The sequence below is a fragment of the Oncorhynchus mykiss genome, chromosome 8 (genome assembly GCF_013265735.2).
Source record: "Oncorhynchus mykiss isolate Arlee chromosome 8, USDA_OmykA_1.1, whole genome shotgun sequence".
Lineage (NCBI taxonomy): Eukaryota > Metazoa > Chordata > Actinopteri > Salmoniformes > Salmonidae > Oncorhynchus > Oncorhynchus mykiss.
In genome coordinates, this window is record NC_048572.1 from 75284490 (window position 1) to 75297604 (window position 13115).

The 13115-nt window shown below is 46.6% G+C and overlaps 1 protein-coding gene across 1 annotated transcript in view; it reads left to right on the forward strand.

Annotated features, from left to right (window-relative positions):
* LOC110530987 overlaps window positions 1-13115 on the forward strand; it is a 206536-nt gene that overhangs the window by 133071 nt on the left and 60350 nt on the right. Inside the window, exons 3-5 of the mRNA XM_036986260.1 lie at window positions 608-902; window positions 3011-3130; window positions 4568-4735. Coding sequence (XP_036842155.1) covers window positions 608-902; window positions 3011-3130; window positions 4568-4735 — 583 coding nt within the window. The remainder of the gene's footprint in view (window positions 1-607; window positions 903-3010; window positions 3131-4567; window positions 4736-13115) is intronic.

Sequence of the window (13115 nt, forward strand, 5' to 3'; positions counted from 1 at the left end):
GTGTTAAATTTTCTACTTTCATTAATCGTTGCAGCAGTAGGGAACTGTATTTCACAGATTGATGAGCTTTCAGAGACAGCTGTTTGTGAGAATAGCAGGCCTAGTTAAGCTGGTGCATTACTATGGATATTGCGATTATGATGATCCTAGTTCAGGGCCATTGCCCCATAGATGGATCTGGAAAGATCAGAGGATGTTGGTTTGTAAGTGTTTCAGTGTTCTTGTCCTTAGTCCTCAAGCACTGTGTATAATCACTGTATAATCACAGTGTATAATCGCTTTGTATAGTCACAGTGTATAATCACAATGTATAACCACAGTGTATAATCACTGTGTAGAACCACTGTGTAGATTCACTGTGTAGAATCACAGTGTAGCATCACAGTGTAGCATCACAGTGTATAATCAAGGGTGTATAATCACTATGTATAATCACTATGTATAATCACTGTGTAGAATCACTGTGTATTATCACTGTGTATAATCACTGTGTACAATCACTTTTATTTTTCTTTGATTCATTCTTTTTTATTTGATCAATTATAGCTCTTCCTCTATATATGTCCTTCTCTCTCCCTCTCTCTTTTTTTCTCTCACTCTCTCTCAGCTGCACACTGACATGGACAGAGGTGATGGACGCACCAAGTACTTGCTGCGTGGTGAGGGGGCGGGGTCGGTGTTTGTGATTGACGAGAAAACAGGCAACATCCATGTCACCAAGCCCCTGGATCGTGAGGAGAAGGACGAGTACCGCCTCATCGCTACAGCAACCGACCGGCAGACCGACCGGGCCCTGGAGCCATCATCCACGTTCATCATCAGAGTACAGGACATCAACGACAACCCCCCTCTGTTTGAAGAAGGGCCCTACAGCGCCACCGTGCCTGAGATGGCCAACATAGGTACTGAAGCCGAGGAGCCGTTGTCTGTTTAATCTGCTGTTTTATCAGCTACTGTCTGCTTCCATTTTATTAATACTATCATCCATTTTGATGTGGGCTGGCTTTCCAAAGCTCGGTCCCAGACTGAGTTGTTCAGTCAATCATGGTTTCAATATTTACCCGGGATTAAATATTTACCAAGGTACTTTTCATAATGCACGGTGGGTTGCTCTGAGACTAATAGATAGCGGAGCCATGAAAGCCTTATTCAAGAGCTGTTACAGAAAACTGGTCATATCTTCCACCATCAATGCAACAGTGGTAATAAGATAATGATAGTAGTCACAATAACACACAGTCAGCCTGTCGAAGAGATTGGTTGAGATGTCTTTCATCATCCCACTTTCACTATGATTTCAGTTTTCTTCCCTTGATTGCTCTAAACAACTTGTGTGATGAGAATTTCATCCCCACGGTTAGTTTTAAGTGGATACTAGGATATGGTTTCTATAGCTACTATAACCTTACAGTATTTCACATGGAAAGAAATCACTATGGTATTCACCCAGGGTATGAACGTCTCAGTGCCAGGCAGTGTGAAAATAATTTTGCTCCATTCACTGGTAATACATCTGTCTGAATGTATGATCACTCGAAATTGTGACTGTGCTATATCACCAAGGCAGACTGTAAATCAATAGATTTCTCTCTCTAGTGCTTGTTGCGTCAACCCTAGTCAACCTTGTTTGATCTGTCTATCTGATCATTATTTTACTGCCTCATGCATCAAAACATTTGCTTCCCTCACTCTCCCTTTCTCTCTCCATCTTCCATGTGCCTTGTTTTTTTTGCACATGTATAACTCGTTATTTTTGTTGGGACAAAGCTATCTCCATACTTCCATTTGTTTGTATGGGTTACCTTCAGACGAGTCCCATGACACATGTGGGGGCCATAGAGAAAAACGGAACACCTTTGTGTTCGAGAGAGTCTCCCCTTTCTATCGTGGGGTCATATTAGTTACAGCAAAAAAACGCTACAGAAGATTTTCGGGATGTTTCATGGTCTGACAAACACAACTGTAGCTCGGTCACCTTCCATCGCAGTTGTGGAAGGCCAACATTATCGGATGTGGTGGATTGAGATGCAGCCCATGCAAAAAACTGATATCTCTAGCTGAAACTGATGGATTTTGATGGAGATTTTTATATTATGTTACTTAGACTGATGCACGGGTGCATCACTATGGTCTTTTAACTACCTGTGATAGATCAGTAATCAGACCCAGTCTCTCTCACTCCTCTCTCCCTCCCTCCTCCCTCTCTCCCTCCCTCCCTTACTTTCTCTCCCGGTGACACTGTCGGGGCTTTGATGTCAGAAAACAGCAACAGCTGCTCCCACAAATCCCCTCTTCCCTCAGAGCTTGTCAGCCCAGTGCCCCATGGGAAACATAGTTCTTCTTTCCAAACTATATATATATATATATATATTTGCTACAATTTCAATATCACACATAAAGCTGACAGTCTTTGATTTATTTGGTGGGAAAAAGTGTCCATATCTGTCAGGAGAGGCAGGGATTCATGGCATGAGGGAGTCAGGGGGGAGACAAGGGGGGCAACCGACAGACAGAGAGATTGAGAGGGAGCCAAAGGGAATTGTGACAGAGATGAAGAGAAATGAAGTGAGACAGACAGAATGGAGAGAGAAAGAAGGTGTGCAGCAGGGGAGAAGGAAAGTGAATAAAATATTTGTCACACTGCTGCCGAAAGAGAGTGAATGGGGTGAAAGAGAGAGAGAGAGAGAGAGAGAGAGAGAGGTGAGAGAAAGAGAGAGAGAGAGAGAGAGAGAGAGAGAGAGAGAGAGAGAGAGAGTGGGGTGAGAGAAAGAGAGAGAGAGAAAGAGATAGGGAGATAGCAAGCAAGGGAGCAAGAGAGAGATAGAGAGGGAGAGGGAGAAAGAGAGAGGTGGGGGTTGTCAGCTAGCCAGTCAATCAGTCAGTCAGTCAGCCAGTGTGTATTTGGCTCTCTGGCAGTGCTGAGTTAATGTACTGCTGTGTCCAGTCAGTGTGTGTGTGTGTGGTATGCTGGTTTATTAACACTCCTCTGCTCTCTCCCCTCCTCCCTCAGGTACTTCTATAATCCAGGTGACAGCGACAGATGCTGACGACCCAACCTATGGGAACAGTGCCAGGCTGGTGTATACACTTGTGCAGGGACAGCAGTTCTTCTCTGTGGACCCACAGACAGGTGAGTGCCTCTTGTTCTCCACTTAGTGTGCATGCATTCCCTCCCTGCCTCTCTGCTCCCTCCCTCCCTCCCTCCCCTCCTCCCTCTCTACTCTCTCCCTCTCTGCTCCTTCTCTGCTCCCTCCCTCCCTCCCTCCCTCCCTCCCTCCCTCCCTCCCTCCCTCTCTGCTTCCTCTCCAGCCAACCATTTTCTTCCTTTACAAGTCTCTTTGCAGTGTGTATCCCCACAGCTCTTTATTTCTCGCCCTTCTCTATCCCTATCCCTCCTTCAATCTCTCTCTCTCAGTCCCGCACACTGTCTGTCAGGCTTGCCCATTCCTCTCTATCTACCCCCTCCCCATATCCCTTTCTCTTACCTCCCTCCCATTTGCCCCACGTCTCGATTCCCCTATTCCCTCTCTCTGTGTCCCCTCCTGCTCCTTCTCAGTTAATCCAGTTCAAGCTGGCAGAAATGTATTCAGACTGCCAGAGTCTATGTGCATCCAACAAACTGCAGCAACCGCCTTAAATGATATTTTTTGAAGGCGGAAAAACAAAAATATGTCTGCTCAAAGGGAGATGTCAGGAAAGGTTTGGGAGAGATTAAAAAGGCTCAAAGGACCTGTCTCTTCACTAAAATATACTGTGTGTTTCGGGGGGCTTTGGTGTCAACCCAGGCAGATGGGAAAGTCTTCTGCACACTGCCTGAGAGGAAACCGTGGGCATTTCAAACATCACATTTCGTCCTCTGTTGCCTCACTAGGTGATTGACAGCCTGCAAGCTAGTAAACACTGCATTTTATACCGTATGTTTACTGTACGAGTGTGTCGCCTAGTTAGGCATTTTGAAGTCTGTTTGCTGAGTGAGTGTGTGTGGGCATATGTGTGTACTAGTTGGATTTACTCTATTTGTCGACAAGGGGATAATATAGGTAGACAGCGTCTGCGATGCCGTTATTGAATTCGGATGCAATTTAATTAATTGTTGGAGGCACCTCTGGTATGAGTGAAGAGGGTTCTGCTGGTGGGTTTTTGTATGCTAATTGGGTATATTATCCTAATTCTGCACAGCGTATGTTAACTGAAGCTCTCGTCCATTAGCAGGGTTTGCATGCAGAGCCGGTCCACTCTGTTCGCTGTCTTCATTTAAAAAGGTCTCATTCTGCACACACACACACACATCCCAGAGCCACATCACATTTGCTCAGGTATTGATGCTGGTTGCTTGTTAATTCCCTACATATACCCCATCAAAGCCTCATATTTTCACTAGCTTTACAAGAGCATACATTATTTCAAGGTGATTTAGCTACCATGGCTGCCAGTCTCCTGGTTTGGTTGGGTTTGGTGAGCACAGCTAGAGGCAGCCTCTGTATGTGAAGCAGAATCAGATCATTCTGCGTAGTGGAAATGATTGATCTTGAACTACTGTATGTCTTTGGTGTGTGTGTTTTCCCAGGTATCCTGCGTACAGCAGTGCCTGATATGGATAGAGAAACCCAGGACCAATACCTGGTTGTCCTGCAGGCCAAGGACATGGGGGGACATCTGGGAGGTCTTTCAGGGACCACTACTGTCACTGTCAGGCTGAGTGACGTCAACGACAACCCTCCTCGCTTCACCCAGAGTGAGTGACACTTACACACATATCACATGCACGCATGCACACACACACCCACAAATACACTCACAAATACACCCACTGGGACGTGGTAAGGTTGGACCCAGGTGCAGAGAAGAGACCAGACGAGGAATCAGTGGTTAAGGAAAAACATAATACTTTACTGAGAAACGATAGCCACAGGATCACAGGACTCCTGTAAGAACAACTAACACTATGTCTCGAAAACGCACTCATGAAATGACCGCACACGTTAAACAATTCAAGCTTCTGCAAAGGACATCAGAAAACACACCTCTTTTAACAGGGAAATTATAATGAGTCAATTTTACTCACCTGAGTGTTGTTAACGTCTCTAGGACGGTCTGTGCCGCCCTCTGATGACAGGTGGAACCATGACACACACACACACGCACACACACACACACACACACACACACACACACACACACACACACACACACACACACACACACACACACACACACACACACACACACACACACACACACACACACACACACACACACACACACACACACACCTGTCCCTCCCACACACACTCTAAGAGATTTACTTCATCAATCAATCGCTCTGAGCTAGAAACACACGGGGCAGTTCCGGTGGCAATGGGCAGGGTTATATACGGACCACATGTACACTCAGGCTCCTTTGAAGCATCCTAGGAGAGGGGGATAAGAGAGAGGAGAGAGGAGAGAGGAGAGGAGAAGAGAGGAGGGGAGGGGAGGAGAGAGGAGGAGAGAGGAGAGGAGAGAGGAGAAGAGAGGAGAGGGGGGAGGGGAGGAGAGAGGAGGGGAGAGGAGGAGAGAGGAGAGGAGAGAGGAGAGATGAAATAAGAGGAGGAAAACCAATGGGGAAGTGCTGCCATTAAACCAGACTCATTCCTCCAGCCTGTTCATTGCAGTTAGTACCCCTGCCGCTGCAGTGTGACAGTTGGGGGTTAGGACAATACCAAAGCCAGGCTCCCCGCCGCTTTGCTCAATTACATATCAGGGCCTAAAAGACACTCACAATCCAACCTCTTTCTCCCAAAGTCAGTGCTGCTTACTATATTTCACATGGCATTTACCATTGGGGGAGAATTAAATAGGAATGAATGAACCAGATGTTGGTGAATAGTATTATATTCCCTAACAAGTTGTAATGGGATGGTTTGCGGGCAGCAACACAAATGTATTCTCTGACATCACGAGACTCATAAAAGCCTCCTGGGTTTTGCCTCCAATCCCTCCGTTCATGACTTTCTTCAAGGAGCCAAACGGTACTGTAGCGTTGTTACCATATGACAGCTTTGATAGCTGTCAAGGTATGTCCTAACACCAAAACCTGACAACCTGTGGAGCTTGTGAACCCAGAAGGATATAGAGATCCACTGTATAAATTACACCCCTACAATGTTCTAGGAACCATATGTGGGCTGCTCCTTAGCCAGGGCAGAACATTGATTCATAGCTCAGGGGCAGTTGGCTGGGAAGATGTTCCACATGCGGACTCAGGTGCTCCGTATCCAATCTGGAGTTTTATGCACTTTTAAAAGCCTTGGCTGCCAAGGGGAGTGGAGACGCAGCCTGCGCCCGGGTGATGGATGGATTGGTAGATTGTCTGACGGATGACTACATAGGTAGGCCTGATAAGATCAGAGTCTTTTTTATGCAACAACGAGATGAGAGACAGCGATACAGAGAGGGTTTCATCATAAATATTACTCATTTATTTCCCCAGAGTGTGTGCCCGTTAATGAGAACATTTGACTTGGGAAGAGTTAGAGGGATGGGGAACGATGGGGAACGATGGGAGGAAGAGAGACAGAGGGACAAAGAGAGAGGGGGAGGTAGAGAAAGACAAAAAATGAAGAGGACGAGGAAGAGATAAAGAGAGTCCTCCTTAGGGAAGGAGAAAGAGATAAAGACCAGAATGATAGTTTGACTGGAGATATGAAAGGACAGAGGGAATGGGCAGAACAGTAAGAGGGAGGAGGTGAAAGAAAGAATGGAACAGGGCACACAAAGACCGTCAGAAGGAGAGAAATACTTACACTGTGAAATCTATGAAATAAGGAGCGAGGGAGCGAAAGAATGGAGCAGAGGGAGGTAGGATGGTAATCACGGTAATTTGTCCTCTGAGGAAATGAGCGAGAGGAAAAGAAGAGAAGTATGAGTGGGTGAGGTGATGAAGTTGCAGGGGAGTGAGAATGGCAATGCATAACAGCTTAACCCTTTTGTGTGTGTGTGTGTGTGTGTGTGTGTGTGTGTGTGTGTGTGTGTGTTCTTGAGTATGTAGCCTATTTGTGCCGTATATTACACAAGTACCTGTAAGCACTCCATCTGTCTTGCTCAACCTTGCTCTCCACTCTTTCTCCTCTTGACACACAGGCACATGTGCACACACACTGTATCTCAAATATGACTCACTAGCTAACATACCGTTATTGTATAAATTTATTGTATAAATTGTACAAATGTATAAGAAGAATATCTACACGCACGCATACACACACATGCTGATGTTTGGCAGCTCATCAAGTTGAGAGAAGGAGACCGGGTGAGTGAGAGGTGACAGGCTTTGTCATCTTCCTTCAGTGCCAACCTCATCCCCTGCTTTTCTTCTCTTTCCTCTCTCTTTGTCTCTCTCTCTCGTCTCCCTTTCTCTCCCCCCGCTCCCCCCCTCTCTCTCTCTCTCCCCCAACCCCCTATCTCTCCCTCTGTTTTTCTCCCCCACATACACCCCCAATGCCCCTAGTCACCCCCTTCACACTGTCCTTTCACACTCCCCCATCTGTTCCTGTTTTAGAGCACCACAGAGAGCCGATCGCTCTCTCTGATTGTTAAATAGAAACATCCATGCGAGAATTCTCCCCTCTGTCCTAACAATCCATCACAGTACCCTCCAGTCTGACCATAAACCTGCATGTATTAACCAACACTAATGCTCCCATCACACCATATATGTATTTTAGTAGCCTAGCTTGATGAGGGCCACAGAATGCTCCAGAGCAGTCTCAGTGATTCTTCTGGCTTGTTCGTACAGCGCTGTAAAACTTATGACCGCAGATATCCTTTGTATGACACTAATGCTGCATAGGGAGACACTTGAGTTTTGAGTGTTGCTATTTCAAACCATGTGCAGGGAACTGTCATTTAGTAGTTGGGTCAGTAAACCCATAGAAAATGTGTCCATATCAGTAAACATCATATATAGCAACTCAATTATCGACTAATGTGGTGGTGGCCACCATTGGTAGAATTTCCATCTCATCAGTGCTATACAATAGCAAATAGCAACCCTTTGCTGTACAGTCTACAATATTGCATCTACTGTCTTGCTCAATGTGACATTGAAAAGGCATTTGTGATTCGCCTGATCATATGCTTGAGCGCTATGTTGTATGGCATTGACAATGTAATCTGACTTAAAAAATAAGCTGATTAACGTATGTTTATGAAGCTGTAATGATCTAAGGAGACGCTACATTTAGCTGACTAATCCTTTTTTATGTGAACATCCTCTTCCTATGTTCTTCTGCATCACCCAACTCCCATCTCTCTGCATCTTTCCAATGTGACCACCCAACTCCCATCTCTACTCTGCATCTTTCCAATGTGACCACCCAACTCCCATCTCTACTCTGCATCTTTCCAATGTGACCACCCAACTCCCATCTCTACTCTGCATCTTTCCAATGTGACCACCCAACTCCCATCTCTACTCTGCATCTTTCCAATGTGACCACCCAACTCCCATCTCTACTCTGCATCTTTCCAATGTGACCACCCAACTCCCATCTCTACTCTGCATCTTTCCAATGTGACCACCCAACTCCCATCTCTACTCTGCATCTTTCCAATGTGACCACCCAACTCCCATCTCTACTCTGCATCTTTCCAATGTGACCACCCAACTCCCATCTCTACTCTGCAAATTTCCAATGTGACCACCCAACTCCCATCTCTCTGCATCTTTCCAATGTGACCACCCAACTCCCATCTCTCTTTATCTTTCCAATTTGACCACCCAACTCCCATCTCTCTGCATCTTTCCAATGTGACCACCCAACTCCCATCTATCTGCATCTTTCCAATGTGACCACCCAACTCCCATCTCTCTGCATCTTTCCAATGTGACCACCCAACTCCCATCTATCTGCATCTTTCCAATGTGACCACCCAACTCCCATCTCTCTGCATCTTTCCAATGTGACCACCCAACTCCCATCTCTACTCTGCATCTTTCCAATGTGACCACCCAACTCCCATCTCTCTGCATCTTTCCAATGTGACCACCCAACTCCCATCTCTACTTTGCATCTTTCCAATGGGTGCTTGCCACCCATTGACGTTACTTATCACTGTTGTCCCTCTATATGACATGATGAAGATGAGAAGCTTGTTTGAAGGCATGAAAATGATTCCGGAGGGCAAGTTCACTGACTGTGAAGGAGGGATGGAGGAAGGATGGGAAGAGGAGATAAGGAGGGATGGATAATATAGAGTGAGAGAATAAGAACTAAGCAAACTGCCTTTTGCAGCCATAAGGACAGTTGCAATCATGTGAGCCGAAATAATTTAATCTCATTCTGCGTGTGGAAACAGTGCATTGAAACGTTGCTAGTCTTATCTCTGGTTCAGGGCTAGGCTGCAGGGCTCTGGGGTTGTGAAGCGTGGATGGGCCTTGCCATGTGACTGTAGAGACCTGGCTGACTGCTAGGAGGACAATTTATGGACAGCTGATTGGGTCGGCTGAGAGAATGCAAACACGCACACAGCACAGTACACACACACATACACACACACAGTACACACATACATATACACACACAGTACACACACAGTACACACACAGTACACATACAAACAGTTTAAACACAGGGATCCCTCCTGATAGAGAACCCCTCAGGGGGCTATAGTTATCAGTGGGCCATGAAAACGGCCCTGAAATCGCTCCATTGTATCGCAACGCACAATTAGGCCCGGGATTGGATTGCATTGCACCAGAGTTTGTAATGTGGCATGGTGCTGCTTGGATATGCTCCTTTGGGGGCGCTGCCTGCCTGCTCTGCTCTGCTCTGCCCTGCCTGCATGCTTTTGACTGTTACTGCAGCGGTGGCCCAGAGATTTGACCTGGCACACGGGGGTGTGAGGGAGAGGGCGTTGGGTTGTTAGGGTCGCAGTGCCACTGCCTCCTGGGTACTGGCTGTTTGTTGTGATTACAGGCCTGGGCAGTGAACATTCAGACTGGGGTACAGACTGTTTGTTGTGATTATAGGCCTGGGCAGTGAACAATCAGACTGGCATACAGACTGTGTTGTGATTACAGGCCTGGCAGTGAACATTCAGACTGGGGTACATACTGTTTGTTGTGATTACAGGCCTGGCAGTGAACATTCAGACTGGGGTACATACTGTTTGTTGTGATTATAGGCCTGGCAGTGAACATTCAGACTGGGGTACATACTGTTTGTTGTGATTATAGGCCTGGGCAGTGAACACTCAGACTGGGGTACATACTGTTTGTTGTGATTATAGGCCTGGGCAGTGAACACTCAGACTGGGGTACATACTGTTTGTTGTGATTATAGGCCTGGGCAGTGAACAATCAGACTGGCATACAGACTGTGTTGTGATTACAGGCCTGGCAGTGAACATTCAGACTGGGGTACATACTGTTTGTTATGATTACAGGCCTGGCAGTGAACATTCAGACTGGCATACAGACTGTGTTGTGATTATAGGCCTGGGCAGTGAACACTCAGACTGGGCTACATACTGTTTGTTGTGATTTTAGGCCTGGGCAGTGAACACTCAGACTGGGCTACATACTGTTTGTTGTGATTTTAGGCCTGGGCAGTGAACACTCAGACTGGGGTACATACTGTTTGTTGTGATTACAGGCCTGGCAGTGAACACTCAGACTGGGGTACATACTGTTTGTTGTGATTTTAGGCCTGGGCAGTGAACACTCAGACTGGGCTACATACTGTTTGTTGTGATTATAGGCCTGGGCAGTGAACACTCAGACTGGGGTACATACTGTTTGTTGTGATTTTAGGCCTGGGCAGTGAACACTCAGACTGGGCTACATACTGTTTGTTGTGATTATAGGCCTGGGCAGTGAACACTCAGACTGGGGTACATACTGTTTGTTGTGATTATAGGCCTGGGCAGTGAACACTCAGACTGGGGTACATACTGTTTGTTGTGATTATAGGCCTGGGCAGTGAACACTCAGACTGGCATAAAGACTGTCTGGCTGGTTGTATTAGAGCAACAGCAATCCAGCTCTAGTCCCTGTGAGGAATACACTAACAGAACTCTTCTAGATGAGCTTTCTCCTCCACAGACCCCATGCAGCAAAAGAGGCTGTGGGGAGATATTAATCTCTCACAGTAATCACTACAACATGGTAGAATAGACATACATGCCGCTGTGGCTATGGAAGCCATGATGGTCTAAATTCAACATTCTGAGATTTCCAGGGCTTCTTGAAAATATAAATTAATCAGAAGAGGAAGAGGGGTGAGTTTGAAACATCATTAAAGCCAGAAGTGGCTATTTGTTCCAGTTTTCAGGAACAACCTTAGGCCATCGTCATCGTCTCGTCATCAGTGGTGAGATGAAATCCATCAAGATGGGCCTCTGTGTCCCTCCATTTTCGAGAGTGTGACCTGGGAAAAAATGGCATCCGATTTTTTGCCTCTCTTGTCATCTAACCTGGCAGTGTGCCCTGACGCAGAATAATAGGAGTTAAAGCCATTCTCATTGTGCAGAGCCATCAGTGGAAGGAAGGCAGAGAGGAGGGGGAGAGCGAAGTGATTTCCATGCTAATGGGAATGTTCCCGGCTGGGCTCTCTCCCTCGCTCTCTCTCTCTCTCTCTCTCTCTCTCTCTCTCTCTCTCTCGCTCTCTCGCTCTCTCTGTCGGCGTCGATGTAGACGCCTGCCTGATGAATGTAGCTGCTGGACTGTGAGCGCCACGGGGGGCTTGCCCATCCACGGCTCGGGTGGTGCTTCTGCTGCTGGCTGGCTGGCTCATGTAGACACTGCCACTCACAGAGGGGGGTAAAGTTAGATTGGGGTGGGTGGTGATGGTGCAGGAGGAGGAGGTAGGGTTAAAATAGAGCCTAGCTTGAAAATGGAACACAGAGAGGATATTAAATGCCCCGGGGGAAGTGTCTAGTTGGTCGAACTTTTGCATTTGCCACTGAGGGGATTCAGCAGAGGTTTGGGTGGCTGCCTGGTCATGTCCAACCGAACACGTTCCCTGGGTTCCGCTGCTCAAGTAGCAAGAAGTGGAAATGTGTCAGTGATCTCCCAGCAGATATGCTAAGTGGTGGGTAATAAGGTGCGTTTCAAAGAAACAATCCTGTCACCGACAACGGTAGTAGAGGTGAAATGGCCTCAGTCCGCCCGGCATCTGCTCTCATCTCTTATGTATGAGCCTGACTGGAATACTGGTTCAACATTATGTAGGTAATACTCAGCGCATAAATCCACATCAACATCCCCCTGAATGCTTGTTTTCTTAAACAAATGCTCACCACTTCAATGTGTATATAGTAGAGTATATTGTCAAATATGGAACTAGCAAATTAATCTGCAACTGAAGGGCTGTTCTGCTGTGCTCTAAATCCAGCTGTTTCAGTTGGTTTCAGATGAGTGGTGATGTGAAGTAGTTAGTGGTGAATAAACACAGCCATTAGACTGTTATTATTGGACATGTGGGGAACAGACCTCAGTTGCCCTGCAGTCGCTGAGGAGAGGAGGCCTGGAACATTGCGCTATAGTCCTGTCCAGATCTGTATGTGCCAACTCCTCTGACCCTCGTTGTCAGTTGGCTAAAGCACATACTCTGTCCTGGAATGGGCTATGATGAACAGTGCCTCCAAGGCCAAGATGAAGCCAGCAGAGAGGAAAGGTCAGGGTCATGTTCAGTTGGCAGGAAAATGGGAGAAAATATTTTGAACTCGACCCTGGACTTAACCTTTGACTCTCCCTCCAAGGTCCTGAAGAACTCACAGAGATCATCAGAACATCTCTGCCTTCCATTCTCTAGTCTATACTGTAGTCTACAAAGACTTAGTGAACACGGTTCTGAACATTTGAACTGGACCAGCCTGTTCTGATTCTCCGCACCTTACCACACAAAATATTCAAGTGTCTATGAACTGGGTATGGTAGTAAGGCGCACGCACTGGTTTGTGTCAAAAACTGCAACTCGGCTGGGTTTTTCATGCTCAACAGTTCTGCGTGTGTATCAAGAATGGTTCACCTCCCAAAGGCCATCCAGCCAACTTGACACAACTGTGGGATGCACTGGAGTCAATATGGGCCAGTATCCTTGTGAAACGCTTTCGCCACCTTGTAGGAAGGT